At 45.9% G+C, this 20,736-nt stretch overlaps 1 protein-coding gene across 3 annotated transcripts in view; it reads left to right on the top strand.

Moving 5' to 3' along the window:
• Window positions 1-586: 586 nt before the first annotated feature.
• Window positions 587-20,736, top strand: part of LOC135394540 (TBC1 domain family member 4-like) — a 92,528-nt gene continuing 72,378 nt past the window's right edge. For all 3 annotated transcript variants that reach the window (XM_064625326.1, XM_064625325.1, XM_064625324.1), the window contains exon 1: window positions 587-1,503. In XM_064625326.1, coding sequence (XP_064481396.1) covers window positions 910-1,503 — 594 coding nt within the window. In that variant the 5' untranslated portion in view covers window positions 587-909. The remainder of the gene's footprint in view (window positions 1,504-20,736) is intronic.

Here is a 20,736-nt window from a genome sequence, read left to right as displayed (position 1 = left end):
TACATGTGTTCTAAAGCCAAGGTCTTGTAATGTTCTGGCTTGCATGCACACTAGATTGTTTACATTTGCCCGTGGAATATACAGAATATAATATAAATATTATAATTCAAATTCCAATATAATTCAAACACCATTTTGAAGCCACTTGACAACCTCAGTCTGAACACCCGCACAGTCCGCGCAGCGTCAGTCTCCACGAAAAGAGGCGAGGGGGTTGCACGCTTCGCACCCCTTGGAAACACTGCCTCCCATTTTGGAAAAAATCCTGGGAACGCGCATGATAGAGATATAGGATATAGAAGTAATCAGGGCCGGCGAGAAGGGGCCCCACGGTTGCTAGCACCGGGAAGCCGGTCCGGTACACGTAAGGGGGCCCGTAATTTCTCTCTCCACGACTAAACCAACTAAACGAGGGATGGCCAATGTTGCATACGAGAGAAATCATCAAAGCCGCAGGTCAAAGCTGGGGCCACCAAACTTTTATTATTAGTTTCATTTTCCTTGGCTTTTATTTACTAACTTCACTGCTCCGTTTGCTACGTCGCAACGTCTTTCCGCATACTTCATATTTCCGCCGTGGGGCGGCGACACCCGCTCTGCAAAGCTCGCCTCGCACGGTCGTCCGGACCAGCTGCAGGAAACTGATCGTGTTGAGCTACGGCACATAACGCTCACGGTTCACCTCTGCAGGAAGGACTTCTGCATGTTATCATCCACATCCTTCACTTCAGCATGAGCAAGCCTCCTCGAATATCGCTTGTGAGGTCCAAACCGTCTTGAAACTGCGTCGACATGAGCACAAAAGGAGTCTCATAGCAGCACGCACACGGAAGGGTTAGTGAAATCCCTGCTTTGCGCCGCTTTTCTTTTCGTGTTCACATCGTAGCACCGGACCGGACGAACGCTTTCATGTTGGACCCGACGTCAATTCGGAGGCGATTTTACAAGAAACTTAATATCGCTGGTATGGACAGTGTTCGCGAAAACCGACATAGCCCAGCTGACAGTGGTTTCGGTGCGGATACTATACCAAGCCCCGTTAGCGAGTGTTCGGAAGTTTCTAGCGACACAATGACCCGCGCAACTTCGACGGACAGTGTGCTTGAGAACACATCGAGGACTTCTCACGACGGTCAGGCATCGCCGTCGTTGGTGAAAGTACAGTCCGTGCCAAAAGTGTCGTTCCAGCGGAATTACCGCGTGAAATACCTGGGTGGTATCTGCCTCGACCGCAGGTACACACAACCCATGTTGCCATGGGTTGTAGCTGACTTGCGTAGGGAAGGCTTGAGGCAACCAACTGATGTTCTGCTCGAAGTGAGAGATTCGTCCTTGCGAGCCAGGTTGTATTCAGAAGAGAAAGTGTTGTTCGAGCATTCGCTCAACACAATCTCAAAGTTTGCCAAGACCAGTGTGGACCACACTTGTTTCACGTACCTGCAGAAAGACAGTTCCGATTTGCCACCGCAGTGCCATGTGTTTCAAGCAGGCGACGAAGAGACAGTGAGTTCCTATTTTCATCTCATTAGGTTACAATCCCGCATATGACTAGGTGTGAGAGTTTTGTACGCGTTTTGCTTATCTCGCATTGCTTTTGTTTACGAGTGGTTTAACCTGCACTAACGGGTGTGTTACAAAACGCGCCTTTGCTACAGGGTTTCATAAGCTTGCGTAAATGGAACACGATGTAATTGCTCGGTGTTGGTAAATGTGCCGCAGTATAATTGCCGGTAGTCGAAACGGTCATGACGATCAGCCTCCTTGAATATGAAAGTAGATACGCAGACAAAACTGCATTTTTGTTTCTTTGTACCTTCTGAGAAGGTTTGCCGCAGAGACGCAAGCCATAGAAAAAAAAAGTTTGTTCTGTGATACTTACAAGTAAAGGGGCGCTCTTTGCAAAGGTACTGATAAGCACATATCAGATTAGAGTACATGTCAAAATTTTGACGTGCTGAAGCCATCTGAGATTCAAGTCTCTATATTGCTTCTCTCAAATTGTTTTGTATTGTATATACCTCTAAAATAGAGTAGCAAGCCGATTACTCAGGCTAACAACTCCTTAAAAACTCATAAAAAATATAATGTCAACCAGGTTCTGCTTTGATGAGGTATTCATTCGAAGAACAACGTATCGAATTGGAAATGCCATTTTTATGTTTATGAAAGACTTTCCTCAATTGAAATGAATGCGAATAGAGGTGTAGAACGCACGATTTTGTTTCCCCGCTTTGGAAAATTGACACGAGAATAGACGTTCCTTGATTGCTGAGGGAGGACCACTCACGTCAAACATGTACAAATTAAAAGTGGATGTCGCTACAACATACATGTGTAATCTTAAGCTCTGTTATACTCGCGCAATAAAACATTCTTTCTCTCCGTTTCGCCCGCAGAAGATCTGTTGCTAAGCGCGGGTTGTTGCCAAGGCTTCATTCGCCGGGAAGAGCCGTTTTGGCTGTCACCTGTCCCTTCAGGTTTGGTAGCGTCCATCAAATGGGTAATTTCGGGCCGATCATGTGTGTATGTGCAGCTTGCCGTTTGTGTGCTTTCATATCTACGACAGCGTTACGATTATGATTTTATTACGCGTATTTTGGTTGTGTGACACGTGCTATACCTTCTCTTTGGAGGCCGGTAACCTCAGATTTGGCGTGTACATGTGAATCCGGATATTGGAAAGATTAGATTAGATTGGATTTCAATCCTCAGAAATGACACCCGCCGAGTATAGCGGATTCTAAAATAGCTGGTGTCTTTGTAAACAACTACAATGTGTATATGTTTCAAATGTAGTGGATATGGTAGGGTGATATAGGTAGTGTTATTGATTGACCTGTTTGGCACCCACGAAACTGCGTAAAAACAGAGTGACACAACGTATTTTCCCCCCGACCCAAATTATTTTTTTGATGATGGTGGTGAAAGTGCACGCCGTTGTCGGCCTTACAGGAGATTATTTTTCCTTCGTATCAAATTCACTGTGTTGAGAACAACCATTTGAAACCGACCAACCCGAGTGCGGTTTACGCAGTGTGGTCGGCCGTTATTTTTGCACGGCATTTGCAGTGCACGTGTCTTCATCCAAAATAACACCAAGGTTTCGGTGCAACATAGTGCACGAACGCCACAGGAACATGGAACCTCGAAATAAGGTGATCGAAGTCCCCGTTGCAGAATACACTACTGTAAATAAATGTTATCTGCCTATAAAATGCACCAGCCGCGCGCGGGTAACTGCCAACGGCGAACTTGGACTAACCTGGACCTTCAAATGCAAAGCACCGAACTTTGACTAACCTAAGAACAAACTAACCAACATGCTGCTTCGGCGTGTCCGCCCTGCTAAGCCTAACAGCTGCTAAAATGTGGCTTTCGTTCTTTAAAACGACTTGGACAGACATCGAAACCCTGCGAATTTGAGTGGTTAAATAGTGATGTCGCGTTGTTAAACACGGCATATCATCTTACGAAGCAGTCAAGCATTCTCCATGATTTTCCTTCTTTCGAGAACGTGAATTTCGGGATCGAGGACTTCGCAGCCGGAATATCGAGGTCCACTCCCCACATCCAGTTGCATCCTTGTCATTCTGGACAAACCACAGCACTGCAGATTCCTCGAGAGAGAGAGAGAGAAAAGAGGCTCAAATTAAAACGAGGGAGTTCTACATATATATTATGCCGAAACATTACAGAGATAAACGGTATCAGAAAGTAGGGAGCTTTAGGAAATCGTAAGCGCCCCCCCCCCCTCCCCCCGTTTCCTACTCGGTATCGCTGTCAATCAATCAGATATCAGCAACGTGATGTCAGCCACTCCGAAGGAATCAAGAGGTTGGCTTCTGTTTTCGGAATCGTTCTCCTGAACATTCCCAAGCAGTACAATGTACTGAAAGTCGAGTGCAATAGGGGTGGACGGTATGTGCCTTATCAATGTTCTTTAGTTTCACGAGTGTGTTCAAGGCCTTCCACCTACCCGTCCACCCCTATTGCACCCGACTTTCAGTACATTTTGCTGCTTGGGTTTGTTCACGACAGTGATTTTGAAACTGATAGTGAAATGTGACTCTGTGATAGTGAAACTGAGTGATAGTAAAATTTGAACGTACTCCTGCTCGCTACCGGTAACGACACGTTCCTGTATTGTGGAGAGTTGATAGTCGCTGTCCAGCGGCGTAAAGATACGACTTACAACTGTAGATAGCTTTGAAGGTGAATGAATGGAGGGCTCATAAAATGGAGCTCTGGTGTCGGGAGAAACTAGGGCACAACTCATGTGCACACTCCCCTCTTATCTTCCCACTGCAGAAGAAATCGTGTTTATCCCTAGATAGAAACAGAAGTGCGTGCAAGATAGCGAAATGGTTGCAGAAGCGGGAAAGTGCACCTGTGTCCGAAAGCAGTGCTGAAAGTAAAAGTGCACAGTCAGGGGTGGCTGACAGAACATATAATCAAGGGAGCGTTCCTTTCAACGGAGCGGGGAAACATCTCGCGAGATTCCTCGCGACCTTCCATGTTCACTGGCACTTTCTGCCATTTGACATTGACATTTATTTATTTCGCCGAAACAATGAATATACATACATGAATATAAACATAGAGGAACCAGAGGGAGTACTCCCGGTTAAAGGTTCCTCATCAATAGCTAAATGAAGGTATTTTAACAGAGCACAATGATAATGTAATCGAGGTCATACGCACCAAAACAATTTAAGATGATACACTTATGTCATCGTCAACAAAAGCAAGCGGAACGGAGATGAATGATGCATAAAAACGAAGATGGTTACAGACGAGATGCATTACGAAATAGCACATGCTTTAGTTGATTTCTGAATAGCAGATAAGATCGAATGCATGCTATGTCACGTGTTAGTTGGTTCCACTCGCAAGCTGCACAGAACAAAAACGACATCATCCCATAGTTTGTAGTATTAGCCGTAGGTAGGTTCAACAGACCACCTGCTCCTGCCCTAGTATACGCCCGTTTGAACGAAGGTGAAGAAAATTTTATTTTTGGCAAAGTGAGGTTAAGTTGTAATATACGGTAGGTCAAGTTTAGTATACTATAAGAGATTATGTCATGAACTGTAAGAAACGAATTTCGTGACATGGGACATGAGAGAGAAACGGTAACCCAAATGTGATTCTGATAGCTCGGTTTTGAATTACCTGAAGAACACGAAGATGAGTTTTGTGAGTTAAACCCCACACAGAGGCATAGTATACGTTAGATGAGAGTGTATGAAAGCCTAGTATAAGTTAAGCAGAATAGACATTGTGCAGACTTGTACAGTAACTTGAGTAGAGTATTTAAGTTGCGTATCTTAAATACTTTTGCAAGGAACTTGGTATCTTGCAAATAATTTCAAACTGAAATACTTTTTTAAATAACTTCTACCCATTTTCAAAGTTATTTTGAATATACTTTGTTCCTGCGAGCTAATAAAGCTTTGTGGTAATGCAGTTTTGGTAAGGTAATGCCATTTTCAACTTCACGCTCTTCGTATATCTTTGATAGCGAATTCAGACAGTGACGTCAAAGTATCTTGAAAGTAACGAGTTACTTTTAAGAGTATTTAATACTCTATCCTAAATACTTTTCAAAATTAGGCATTTAGTATTATACTCAGTTACCCTTTTGCGCGGTACTGAGTAACTTAACTTGAATACTTTTTTTATTATCTTTCCATTTTGGTTTCCCCACATGGGTACGTGTTGGCACAACTCCCCTTGAAATCGACCTAGGATGTGTACGCCCCTCCTTCCTGATGTCCTTTCCACATCTGTCCATGTATATCCACTGCTCATAGCCACTTTTGCATCGTGGTGCTGATGTGGAATTAACACGATTAAATCCGCGATTCGGCGCGATTGCTAGTGATTTATTGAACGATTAATAGATGCGCGTTACTTAAGCTTCCCAGTGTGAAGGTTATCCCGAATGATAACGTATGCAATTTCTGGTTCCGCCATGCACGCGGGATCGACCATAAGCAGTGGAACGGCGATAAAAAAATGAGCCGGCATTTTTTTTTTTTTTTTTTGTCGTGAATACTTTGGGGACACGTCTTTCAGGAAGAAGACAACCGATTGATAAAATCTACACGGTGGATTAAAGTCTCTGCATTGGTTCCGTCTACTATAGTTGTCATCAAACTCGAGGACATGTCTCCAGTACGATGCTCACAGGGGAGGACCTCGATATTCCCGGTTGCGAAATCCCCGATCCCGAAATTCACGTTCTCGAAACAAGGAAAATCAAAGAGAATGCTCGATTGCTTCGTAAGATGATATGCCGTGTTTAAAAATACGACATCACTATTGAACCACTGAGATTAACGGGTTTCAGACGCCTGTCAAAATCGTTCTACCGAATGAAAGCCACATTTTAGCAGCGGCTTAGCAGGGCGGACACGATGCTGCAGAACTTTAATTAGTTTATTATTAGGTTAGTCTAAGTTAGCCGTTGGCAGTTTCCCGAGCGCGGCTGTGCATTTCGTTGTCAGATTACATTCATTACAGTAGTTTATTTTGCAACGGGGATTTCGATAACGTCATTTCGAGGTACACCCGTTCAAAGTAGCTGCCGCATTGTTTCTCATCACCTCCTCAATTTTGGACTAATCACGCAAAAAAAAAAAAAAAAAGGAAGTTGGTTAATCTTTCTTCTACGAAACTTGTTACTGTCAAGTTTGAGAATTACCGCGTGAACACAACCCAAGAGGACATTTTATTCATTTGGGTGTAAAATTGTTTGCAGCGTACTTATTTTCAGAGTGAGAATTTATCCCGCGAACTACGGAACACAACCGTCCGTCTCTGATGTACTTGTGACGTGAGCAAGAGGCGATGATGACGACGTTTGACTTTTCTGTGGGGCGCTCGTGCAGACACACTTCGTGACGTCTGATATACTTGGGAAAGGAAAGATGCTGCCAGGAAAGAGACAATAAAAAAAGGAAACGTCTTCGGTCGTCCCAATGTGGAAATATGTAGTTTTCGCAGACCACTAGTCACGTCAGTGCGAAGGTATCGGACGTACCGGAACCAGTCCCAGCGCTGCGTGAAGGGATGAGCTCTTATTTCCTGTGATGTGATGTGATAGAAAAAAAAAAAGAAAAGAAAAACGGTAGATACGGTTCTTCGGACATCACGTTATCAATGGTACACCAACGAACTAAGTTCCCCATTTGGGGTTGCGATAGGTTATCCCAGATAAACATAAAAGACGGCTCTTTGCTCCGAAGTGAACCTGCATTCAAATTTTAATGTTTCACAGTTAGGATGGTAATCGTACCTGGGTAAATTACTCCAGCAAGAATTTAATTATATTACATTACTCATTACTGCAACTGAAATGTAATGAAATTACATTACAATTACTACGAAAAAGTAATGACATTACAAAGTCATTACTGCGAGCTTAATCGTAACGATGTTGAGGATGTGGAAATTCATTGTGGGCGTTGGAATTCTTTTAACTCGCCAGTTGCCAACTCTCTTTCTGCGAAGTGCCAACACAGAACACAGACTGGATTCTTCTGTAAAAAGTAATGAGTAATGTCATTAAAATTACTGCCCAAATGTAATTAAATTACATTACAAATTACATAATTTCAAAAGTAATTCATTACATTACAAATTACCAGAAAAAGTAGTTCATTACTATAATTTCATTACAGTAATGACATTACTACCGAGGTATGATGGTAATACCAAAACTCATGCTGCTCTGACATCACAGCCCTCGCCGCCGCCAGTGAGGCAGCGCACGAGAAGTCACGTGCTTAGGCTGCTAATGGGAATGGGTGCAGCTCTGGGGTCGGATTCACAAAGAGCTCGTGCGACGGAATCTGTCGTAACTCCGTCGTACGGGAAAGTTACGACGAAGTGCAGATTCACGAAGGGCGCGCGTCGCAAAATCTTCGCAGCTTACGGCCGAATCCTGCGAGAGCTCCCGAGCAGTCTTACGAAGAAAGATGGCGGCGTTATTTGGCAGCGGTGGATTTGGAGACGGCAAACAAAGACTTCGTAATACGAGCCAACGCATTGCACTTTGCCACAGAACCTTCGAGACAATCCCCGAAGTGACACTGAGGCACTTTTTTGCTTGGTAGCCTTCAACAAATGCTTCAACTTTGTGCTCCGTAAAATCGGGCCCCAGGGATATTTCAAGCATCCCCTACACCCCGCTAAGACACCCCCAACACCCTTCCAAATTGTCTGCAAGAAAGGCAAAAGAAGCCATAAGAGCTGCAAAACTAGGTGCCACACACCGCTTACAAAACACCCTCGCCCACCCCCACCCCGAGACGAACATACTGGGAATATATTTGTTGCGCCATCGAACGCGTTTCGCCTGTGATTGCGCATGGCATCCATTATGGCTACCGAAAGACCGAGAGCACGTGCAGTAACAAAACATTTGGGGACGAACAACTTCGTCTTCTTCTAATGGGACGACTCTTATTGGTGCGATCACAAATTTTCGTCATCGTTACCATAGCGAAAACATAGTCTCGCACCCTTTGGCTGTTTCTCTCCGAGGTGCACGTGACAGGAAGCGAGCAACTTCCACTTCCTCGTCAAAGGGGGTACCCTCTCCACTACGATAGCTTTGTGAATCGCGCTTACGACGCCGTCGTACGCGCGTCGCAGGCTACGACGTCTTAGCGCATCTTAGCGTAACTTACGATCGCGTTTGTGAATCCGACCCCTGAGCTCTCTTACGTTTGCGCTTTGGTCGGGTGTGTGTTCAGAGGCTTGTATCTCGCTAAGTACAACATGTAGAATAATAATTCTGTTTTCATCAGTGTTCTGGCGTGCAGCAGAATGCGTCCATGATGTAAGGAACCACATCTATGAAAGTGTCCCACCCCTTTTAGTTGATCATCGTACTTCAAAGCAGCACTCACACGCAGACAAAAAAGAAAGAAAAACACGAGCGACACAGACAATTGCTTTGCACCAACGCACTCAATGTATCGAAATAAGCACGTTTTAACATCTGCGTATTCAAGATGATTTTAACGTTTTTATCGGTTGGTGAGTTTCACTATACTCATAACATTTTACACGACAAAGCGTTCTAACGAATATGTTTTCGTTAGTTTCGCCCCTCTGCGCGTCCTCCTGTTTTAATCTGGACTATGCTTACCTCAAAACCCAACGGTAATCTCCGGATTTTACGAAGGGAAGGGTTATCTATTTCGCAGTTCCACCCTTCAATGTCATGTGTCAGCGCTAATGACAAACAACCAGGGAAATGTGCGATCCATCAGTTCCTCATTCGCCATGACTGCTGATCACGCCTTTTGTCAGCTCTTTCGTCTTACACACTCTACAAGGAGAGAGAGAGGAGTAACTTGGCGAGAAAATACATCTCATAGTCCCCTAGATTTTAATTACTCTTCATTTTAGTTATCTCACACTGAAATTTACTCACCAGCACTGTAAATAGTCCCCAAACTTCCCATCTTCCATGTATTTATTCCCGAAAGGGGCCAGTTGTTTTGGCGATGCATCTACTACCCAAAAGGAAAAAAAGAAAACACAGTTTCGTTCGAGCAAGCTAGAACTCCTTTGAAGATCCTTTACAGCTTTGAAGGAGTTCGCGCCGCTGACACGCGACAATGGCGATCATGCTTTCAGTGTTTTTCTTAGCGCACTTTCGGAATTGGGCAGTGCCTCGGCGGTACGGGCGTAGACTTCGCCGTTGTGTTTCTGTCCACACATGGCATCTAGATTGTTTTCCCGTTACGTTAGAAGAGCCCATGTATGCCTTTCTTGCCACCGCCACCGCCACTTGCGCGCGTCGCTTCGCTCGCGACGAAGCGACGAGAGCGAAGCGAACTTAGAAGCAAGGCGCGCAAGTGGCCGTGCCACAGCACTCGCGGCCTTTTGCGCGCTCGCGGCTTTCGGTGCTTGATTTTTTACTATTGTCACTCATTTTAGTCACGGCTTGTCAGAAACACGATTATTTTTCATATACAGTATGTACACGCACGACCCAGGCAAGCAATACACAGCTAACAACAACAATACTGGGGTGGGTAGCGGATGCTGAGGACCTTTGCTCGAGAGTATTCAGTTTATGATAAAATAATCGTAGAGATAGGCATGCTTGCGCTAACCACCGGCGGATGCTGCGTTGGAGGTTACGCCTTTTCGGTCGGGAAGTAGATTGTCGACCTCAATTTTTCCGATAAAGCCAGGTATCTAAAATGAAAATCTCCGTTATCGTGGGTCAGTGTGCAGAAACCCCGTTCCGGTAGGTGGCCTTCTATGGAAAGGTCTTTAGAGTGCCCGTATGTAATTAGAGCATTTAACCGATTGTATACTTTTTACCAACACGCTCTTTCCGTTTTGACTTTAATATTTCGGGTATACATTTAACGCGTAAGCGCATTTAAATTGCAATCAATCGAGTGCTTCGCCATTAAAAAGGATGGTCCACGTGCCAAAAGGTCTCTGTCCTGCCCTTGTACACACGCGCAAATGAAATAATCATTCAATCGAAATTGAATTTTCGCGCTGCTGCGATGTAGCGCGATTTCGCGCTGCTGCTGCGAAACATGCGTGAGTGTCAGTGAAGTCGATCCCACGTGGCCCGGCCGTGTGAGGATCGACCCGGATTCCTGGAAGTGCACCGTCCTCGCTCACCACGAGGTTGAGCACATGGAATCGATGAGCACATCCAATGAGCTGCTTTTGGCACGACCTCTCATTGATCGTCGCCAGCTGGTTCCCAACAACGGCGCTGACGTCTTCGTTCATGGCAGCACTTCATTGGAGGAACACTGTTTCTCGTCGCTGTAAGACGTTCGTTGCTCAGCGATCCAGGCCACGGAAGTGGAAACGAGGCTCACATTTTTGACGCCACGGAGAAAATTCGAAAATAGAAAGCAAAGAAATCTGATCATATACCGACCAATCTCGTACGCAGAATGCGTTCTGTCAGTACGTATACGTGTCGTCTTTTCGGCCGTTCTTACGAAGTACCTCTTCGTTGTCATCTGTAGTAGAAGCGAAACGAGCGCGCCCACACTTCACAGTGCTTCTCTCTTTTTTTTTTCAATTTGACAGATTTTTTTTTAACATATAGAAAACCTATGAGAATAGCAATGATGCCGTTTTTACGGGTGAGTTATGCGTCCGGGCCGCCACGTTGACGGGGCAGAGAATGCTGTAGTACTAGGTACTATATACCAGCGGACATGGCCGAGCGGGTTAACGCGTCCGTTCGTTAGTGGTAGCCAAGGTCGTGCTGAAGACAGAGGGGTGGTGGGTTCGAATACTACCACCGCCTATGCTGTCTGAGGTTTTCCCTGGGTTTTCCGAAGACTTTCGATTCTAATGTCTGCACAGTTTCCCCTGAGTTCTGCTCAGGACCTATACTAACCCTCTTGTCTCCCACTCCTTCCTCCTGTCCTCTCTCCATCTGTCCACGTCTGTACGCCGCTCATAGCCACAGTTGCTTCGCGGCGATAACATGAAAAAAAATACTAGGTGCAACAATAACTTCATTCACTTTTTAAAGAGCAGTTTTTGGGGAAATGCGAGATAACGGAACTGCAGCAACTCGATCATGTTTTGAAGACGACTATAGCAAGTATGTTGAAAGATGGAATATGGCAGTCATCGAAAATGCCCGACAGCGGCGGGATTTGAACCTCGCATCTCTCCATTACTGGGCGAGCGCCTTGACCAATTCGTATGTATGTGTGTGCGAAAGGAGGAAAGCTGTGGGAGTGAGTGTGCGAGTGTATGCGTGCCTGCCTCATCAAGCACATTGAAATATCCATCGCCAAATTAAGACGGCCCAGACTTCTATCGTTAGAAGCAAAGGTCAGTATAATACGGAATACAATCGAAGAAAAGTTCAATACAATACCATATTCTAGTGAATCAAACATCGCATTAATTGAAACCCCCCTACCCATCATAAAGCCCATGTGTCAGAAACTGTGTTCGATACAGGAACTGTTTGCACAGAATTACAGAAAGGGAGAAAAGGAAGTCCAAATTATGGGTATGCATTTGTAATGTTAATTTTATTGACTGACTTTTTTTTTCCTCGATGTAACTCTTGAAATTCACTAATGAAAACTCCGTTTTTGTTTATGTGCAACGGTGTAGAGTAGAATATTGCCAGCGGTGATGAAACACGGCAATCGTCATCATCAAAAGGTTCAGTTGACCTCTCCGATGTTTTCTTTGCAACGTATATCAGCCTAGTGTCTAGGAAGCATATCAGTAGCGTAAGTATGTATTTAAAGGTCATCTATACACATTTAAAAAAATGAACACACAAAAGTGAAGATTTGGGAAGCTACAGGCCCGTGTATCTTCGCAACTATGAAAGACACAGAGCTGATTTTCCCCCTGCGTAATGCTGATGTTTTAGTGCATTGCCTGCTTGCTTATTGAGGTTCTAGGTTTTGCGAACGTCTGCTTAGAAAATGGCAGTCTGCTCGATTTGTAAATTTTTCAACTTTTTCTGCGCCTCACTGAATTTCTCCAAAAGCCACAAAACGCCCTTTCTCCTCGTACCGAACACGAACGTTGTTAGGTGTTCTGGAACTATAGGGCTCATGACGCGCGTTGAAAGAGGTGTGCTGGGGTCGTCCGACAAAAATTTTCAGGGGCTAATCTTGCATCCTATTGATTACATCGTTCATATTGCTCACAGCCGTAACCTATGAGGAACTAACTCCACTTCTGAAAGGGGCGAAGTCGCTCCGCCAACATCCGAATCACCATTCCTTACCTCAACCGCTTCTGTGGGCGCAGTAGCCAAGCCGGCAGTCGCTTTTTGTTGCTTTACAGCAGGAGGACCACATGGTGGTGGTGGTGGTGCTGCTGCTGCTGCTGGTGAAAGGACTCGCAGGAACGTGGCAAGGTAAACATTACGTCGAGCGCGGCTGAGGTGAAATGACCAATTATGAAACAAAATCCACTTCCTGCTTGTGAGAACGGCAACAGAAGCGAAAGCGCCTGTGTAACTGGAGGTCAACTGGAGCCCTCCAACCCTTCTGGGACGAATCGCCTAGAATGTTGCTGCCGGCTGCGAGAACCACAATCTCAGCGTTCCCTTGTGCGGTTACCACGAAGAACTTGGGGGTATTGTGCTGAGGGGCATCGAACTGCCACCGAATACAGTTCAGACGTGGACGGTACCATTGCCTTGAGCTTGAGGAGGTGGTATAGGGACCACCATTCCATTCCAATTCCATTACGAGGAATGTAGATATGTGCCAATTCCATACCTTTCAATTCCTCAGAGTGGAGCTATGGTCAATTCCCATTCCTGAAATGACTTGGCAGCGCCCATTCCATTACCTCAGTTCCGGAAAGAATAAACGAGGCAATCTGAATGACACAAGTAAGAAGTAAGATACTTGCCAGCCGAGCAGTGCAGGGGCGGGTGACATCATCCGGAACAAGCATGCATAAAGGCAACGTGTAGGTGGATTCCGAACATCAGAACGAGGCTAATGCACCTGAAATTGTGCAAAATAACCCTCCTGGAATATTTATTACGAAATGTCGAATAAAAACACCAGCTGTGTTGCTGATCACGGCCACGAGTGTCATATGTTCCTGTTCAGAAAAGTATCTGACAACCGACTTCGCTGCGCTGTCATAATAGTCGTGTCTACGACTGGTTGCTTCCGATCGCTCTAGAGCGCTCTGGAGCGACGTTTCATGTTCGACTGGTTGAAACTAGTCACTAGTGGACACTGAGCACTCTCACTGCATTCGACTCGTTGATTTGGAACTCTTTCCTCAAATTCGAAGCGCTCTAGAGTGCTCTCACCACGCCGTCGGTGCAGTTGCGAAATCTGGTTGGGTTCCGGTCATATGACGGCGCAAGCCCCCCACAGCTCTCGCAAAATCTGTATCAAAATGCGTGTTACTGCGCACGGAGCAATCCGTGCCTCTCTATTGGTCGGATGCCACAAACGTGTCCGGATTGGTTGCCGGAATTTGAAAACGGCACTTCGCGCTTCCTCGCCTGCGTGCTGCGTACTCCCTCGGCGGTTTCATTTGAAATGTGAACGATGGACGCCGGGTCGGCGGTGTCTTTCGTTGGGAGGCAAGTGCGTTCGCCGTCTTATCCGTGTGTTATGGTGTCTTTGATCGTGTTGTGCTGTTTCTCGACACAAGCATCGGTCTACGAACAGCCATTCGAATTTCAAACTGAGATGTCGTGAATTCTGGCTCGATTAACATGTTCGAGCGCCGTCAGATCTGCATAGCGGCGACAAGAAAATAGGATTCATGAAGCCGCAGCATTTTATGCTTGATGTGTAGCAGGCAAGGACATGCTGATCAAGAGATTGCGCGCAAGTATGTGACAGTTGTTCGTTGCTGGGAATAGGCTGTGTCGATATGCGTGATTTGCAAGTTTGAACTTTGTTCCAGTGTGCTAGGAAGCGTTACGCAATGGACTCAGTACGCTCAGTGCACGTATATGTGTCAAACTTGCCGATTGTGTGACTCAAATAAAATTCTGTTCATTACGACACTTTTCACAGTTGTTTGGGAATCACGGAATAACTTTACGACGTGCATGAAAGCTAGTAGACTTAGAGGTGAGGGGTAGCCGGTACAGGCCAGTATGGAAAGCAGAAGTCAGCAACAGCCAGAACCGGTCGGGCTGCGAGCCGGACGGAAAGACTGGAGGATTGAGGGAGCAATCGCTGCACTCTCATTGGTCGTGTGCCCAGTGTTGTGTGAATTTAGCTATACTATGGGCTCGATGGGGAATTGGTGAGAGCTGACGGCGCCAGCTTCCGCTGAGTAGCGTCTCTGTTCCGCCATGCCTGCCATGTTCAGCATTTTGCGTCGTCGTCGTTTTGTCTACGAAGGAAACACCGGAAGTCACGTGAGTTAACATTCCCTCTCCGCTGCTCTGCTCGAACCAGGGGGGTCGGACTCGCTCAAAAAAGCGTGACCACATGGTTTCGTTTTTGCCATTTCCGGTTCCCGTTCGTTCACAGAGCAGCATGAAAATGGCGGTTTACTGTGTGCATTCATGTTTGGAATACTGTTGCCTTCGGAAATACATGCCTACATTCGTTACGATGGATAACGATTTATTGATTTCGCTCGCAAAGGCATACAAACGCCACTTCAACATGTCATAGGCGGTAAACATATTCATCTGTGTCGGTGGAAAGCGAAGGGTTGGCGGTATGGCAGGTAATCTGATAGATAATATACGATTCACATTTGATATGACGACGTTTACCTTGTGATTCCGATGGCATTACTCAATTCTGCACGTATCCCGAAGATTCGTACGTACTCAACGAAATTACACGGCTTTCCTCGCTTCCTACAGTGGACGTCGTTCCCTCCTTCGGCTCGTTCCCCCCGTTTGTCATCCCACGTGACTGCACAGGGTTGGCAACAAACGGAGCAGCTCCGCTGTAGTTAGGGGGCTGAAATTCGTCCACTAACACTGTCCATGACCAACGGACGAGGTCAACGGGGAGGTCAAGGACAGCATACAGGAGAGGAAGCATGCGTTAGCCAAACATAGGAGAGCAGTGGCAAAACAGGAGCCGCAAGAGTCAATAAAGAACCTATGGGAGGAATATAGACAATGCAAACAGCGAACCGCCAGTATGATACAGAAGAAGATCAAACAAGTAGACACAAAATTTATCCAATCCCTAAAGTCGGCTGGAAAGAAACTCCCAACTAAATTTTGGCGATATGTGAAATGGCTAACTGGCAAACCAGAACGACGACCCCCTCAGCAGACATCATGCCCGACGACAGGAACCAGGAAACTTCAACAATGGTTGAGTCAGCAAATGACGGAGCCTGGAGTCGGGGCATCAAAAGATAATGCATGTCACGGAATAACCTGCGCAAGTGACACACCTGTAGAAGACATCACACGAGAGGAGCTACAAAGAGCACCGCACAGGTTACACTCTTCCAGCAGCCCAGGCCCTGATAACATATCGCCAAGAATTCTTAAAGGACTGGACCCGAAGGCAAGAGAGTGGCTGAGAGGGACACTAAATCAAGCGATTAGAACAAAACAACTGCCAAAATCATGGCTGGAAGCCCAGATTACAATGACATACAAAGGGAATGGACCACAAGTGGACTTCAATAATTACCGATCCATAACGGTGACATCAGCAGCGTACAGACTACTGGCGAGGATCATAGCGGAAAGATTAGAGCAACAGGTGGAACACCTACAAGTGTTTGGAGAAATGCAAAACGGCTTCAGGAAGGAAAGACGACTAGAGGACAATCTCTATGTCTTATGCCAGATCCTGGGCATAAAAAGGAAGCAGAAGAAGCCAATATACCATATCCTCGATATCAAAAAAGCCAACGACTCGGTGTGTCAGGAAAAACTCTGGAAAGTATTGCAGGAATACAACATTGAGGAAAAAAAAATCGGGATTAACAGAGCCATGTACACCGGTGCAGTAGTAAGGGCAAAATGGAAAGGTAGAACCACGAAGCCCATACCAGTCACCAGAGGAGTAAAGCAAGGATGCCCGCTGTCTCCCATGCTCTTTAACATGTACCGTATTTTCACGCGTATTAGCCGCGGCTTATGCGCGATTTTTTTTCTCTCACGGGCGCCCTGCGGCTTATCCGCCGGTGCGGCTTATCTGATGACTATTTTTTCGTGGTATTTTCCCCATACGCCGATTTTAACGAAAGGGCCGACAGTGTCTCTGGAACAGCACTGCCCTGCCGATGCACGAACAGTGCGTAACAGGGACGGGTCCACATTCGAGTAGATTGATCTTCCTGGTGCATTCCCCCAAGCAGCTTTAAGGAAAGTGGTGACAGTGATTCACGTCTTCTGGAAGATCACTGACCCATCAGCCCACGAAAAACACCCGACAAATGCACAATCCGATCTTGGTAGAACTCCAGAACTGACGTCCTCTGTTGTACACTGTGCCGATCCCGGAGTATGGACCACAGGGTTTATGGCCTTCTCTATGGTCTCCTTTGTTGCACAAATCAGTCGTCTCGTATTGCCCGCGGCTTATCTGCGGGTGCGGCTTATCTGCCAGAAAATTTTCAAAACGTCCCAAAAAACGGGTCCTGCGGCTTATACGCGTGAAATTACGGTATATAGCAAAACTGGAAGATATACTCATCAAGTCACAATTAGGCATACAACTGGAATACTGGGAGCAAGGCACACAACACAAGATAACGATCCCAGGCCTACTATGTGCCGATGACCTTCTGATACTGGCGGAGGACGTGGGAGTTTTGCAGGACATGCTGAACCTATGCGGGGAATTTGCTACGAAAAGAGGTCTGTCCTTCAACACTAAAAAATCGGCAATTCTGAGCTTCAATAACCTGGAACCACCTCCGACTTTCACCATCCAAGGAAACGCAATACCCCATCTCGACTCCTACAAATACCTGGGTATAATAATTCAGAGCACTCAACCAGGACTTCAAGCGCAAGAACGGAAACTGAGGGCAAAAGCACAGAAGGCGCTGGGTTACTTAAATAGAGTAGCACAGTGGAGCTTTAGCTATTTGACCGTGGTTAGAGAGCTATGGAAGTCAGTGGTAGTCCCTAGAATCACATATGCTAATGGGGTAATCTGCCTGGGAAGCGCAACAAGAGAGAAAGCAAAGGCAAGTGGGAAGAATGGCCCTCAGGGGAGGTCGATCTACTCCGAATGAAGCCGTCATGGGAGACCTAGGAATCTCGTCCTTCGAAGCAAGAGAAGCCCTGAGCAAGATAACATATGAAAGGAGACTTATAGATATGGAAGACCACAGGTGGCCGAAGATAATGTATAAAACCATCCACCTCATGGGATTAACAACGAATTGGAAATCAAGAACAAAAAAACTCGCAGACAAATATGGAATACCGACAATGCTCATCAACGGAAATTCGGCTAATCCCTCATACGCGGAAATACGAAAACGAATCACGGAATCCCGGAAATCACGAAAAGAAAACTGAAGAGTGGCAAAGGAAACATCATTGGATCTCTATCATCACATCTCTATGACAACACTCTGGAGAGCGGGCTATTATTCGACGCGAGATCGGGAATGCTCCGAACCAGTGTACTGGGGAGATTAGGCATGTAATTCTCGAATGTGAGGGGTTGGGAACTCGACGATTGTGCTCGCTCGAAAATGCACTGGGTTTCACCGCAAACGACGACGACAAACCGGAAACGGAAGTCAGGGAAACGAAAAGAAGACTAAGAAGTTGGTTTCAAGGAGACACGACTCTCTACCGGACCAGATACTGTGACAACAGAGGCAGACTGAGTGGAAGAAACAGTGTATTCTTTGTAGTTTTGCGAACTTTTTATTTCTTACTGCATGTCCGCTCCGCCGGAGCTGGACCCTCGTTACAAAGAGACCCGCCAGGGGTGCCAAACCATCCATCCATCCATGGCTGCGCCCGGGCGGTCACGCTCGGGGATATAGGAGAATCCTATTGACGGCGTGCCAAGTACGTTCCTTCTTAGTCAAGTTAGTCTAGTTAGTCTTCATATATTCTATGGAACTCTATGGCTCGAACCTGCCTCGTTTGGCTCGTGCACGATTCCTCCCGCTCGGAGCTGGAGTGAGATCCGGTCTGACCCGCTCCAGGTCGGAATATCGAGACGACCAGTCGAAGACACCATTAGGGACGCTGGCTGTGGAAAATACCGGTTCCACGTCTGCTCATGTTGCGCTGACAGCAAACACTGCTTTTGCGATGTTGGACATTAGCGGTTTCCGGTGCGTGATCGTGGGTTCAACGGCAGAAGGACACAGCGTTGAACCCAGTACTTTTACAAGATCAACCACGCCATTACATTGCGGTGAAAAAGCGGAATAAATTTTGTTGTTGCCATTCTACTCCAGTCCCGGCTCTATAAAAGAGGAATGATTCCGGAATCATCCAACTCCGGAGTGGAAACTCCGCAACCTTGGTAGGGACAGATAAAATTGTTTAGGTTTAACGAACTGTTCTTGCCCACACTGTTTCTCTTCCTGTCTTGCAGGCGTTCATTGGCATCCTGAGACGAAACAGTATGTTGTTGTATCCTTGCTTCAAGAATAGCGACTTCTGGGTTTTGCAAGTGGAAAAAACCCGGAGCGGCAGGCCTTGTATTGTTCCGTGTTTTGAAGCTGTTTCAATGCTTCACGCGCCACATTCTGGCAATTTCACGCACCGCGTTTCTTGCAAGACTGCCAACTTCCTTGAAAACAAACTTTTTTCTCAAATGCTGTGGTCTTATGTTTCTAACTGTGTTCGCGCGATGTGTTTGAGGTACACAAGAAGGCTTATGGACGTTCTGAGATGATTCAAGTTCCAAGGATTTTGTTATGATGTTCGCTACTCGATATTCTTTTCGTTATATTATTTTAACGTTTGCGCAGTTATTCTGCAACCTCATTCTGTTTCAGGAGTTAGTGAGGAGGTTCCTCTGGCTGAGCATAGCCCACGACAGTGAATTGTCAATTGAATTGAATTGTGAGAAGAAAGACATTTAAAGGAAAAGGAGAATCTGAGAAATTGAACGCGTCACCCGATGCATCCAGCTAGAACAAAATCCGCGCGCACTGCTGGTTCACTTTCATGTCCGCATCCGGTCAGCAAACTACGTCGTCCTCACAATCCAATGACAGACTGCAAAGGCAGTGTATGAGAACCCAACTCTGTAGGTTCATTTGCAGAGAAACGCGACCTCATTTTGCACAAGCTTATTTTTATATCTGTAGAAACTTCCTTTGTTACCTGTGCGTACAAGACAGGACATCATTTCCCTCTTTCATCATCATCATCATCATCATCGTCAGGTATTCAAACATTCCAAATGCAACACGTGCTTCAGACATTTATTCTGGCACCCATTGTTGCTGTGCAAAGAGGTTTCAGAGGTTGCGGCATCACCGTAACCGATGTCCTCAACTGATCACCATACCTCCAAACCGCTGCGCTGTGATTGGTTGACGCTTGACACTGATACGGAGTCTGAATGGGAGGGCGCTTACACGTTTCTAAGCTCGGTTGCGTCGGTCAACGCATTACGCTCCAGAAGGGATTGAAAACGGGAAACATGAGTTCTATTCATGCTTTTAGGTCTTCGATAGTCCCCGGAAACATTGTAAATTGGGTCAGTTTTCAGTTGTGTTACGATTTCTTTCTCAGAAGTTACCCTAGAAGGGAAACGTGATGTGAACGCGTAGTCCGTTCTTTTTTCAATTTTTTCCAAAACCGCGAAGTTCTGTTGAAGGAAATCTTGCATACGACGTGTACGTGTAGTTCACGGTGGAATACAAGTCTAACCTCAGAACCAGACGGCAGCTGTAGCCTTTTTACACCTACCATTTAACATGCAACCAATACGGCTTTCTCGCAGTTATACGGGTAAATTGAAAGAATATGTTACGGTTGAAGATAGTTTGCGAAAACAATAAGTGAATTACAAATAGTTATTTTTTCCCCCGAGATGTAACGAGTTACATGTATTGAAGTTAGCAAGTTAGGTACCTTACAGTTACCTTCAAACACTTTATCTTTGCTTCTGTTCTGTCCAGCTGCAGCTCTATATCACGTGCTTGTAGCTGTTTTCCCGAAGTAATGGTCCTTAGGCTCCCCCCGCTTCAATCCAAATTAACGTGATGTCCCATCCCTTCCCACTCTAAAAAGCTGTTCAACGGGCGAGGGACGACGAAAACCACGTTTTCAAACTAACGCGT

Source organism: Ornithodoros turicata, chromosome 5 (assembly GCF_037126465.1).
Source record: "Ornithodoros turicata isolate Travis chromosome 5, ASM3712646v1, whole genome shotgun sequence".
Lineage (NCBI taxonomy): Eukaryota > Metazoa > Arthropoda > Arachnida > Ixodida > Argasidae > Ornithodoros > Ornithodoros turicata.
The sequence above is the reverse complement of the archived record's forward strand: the minus strand, read 5'-3'. Positions and strand labels throughout refer to the sequence as shown.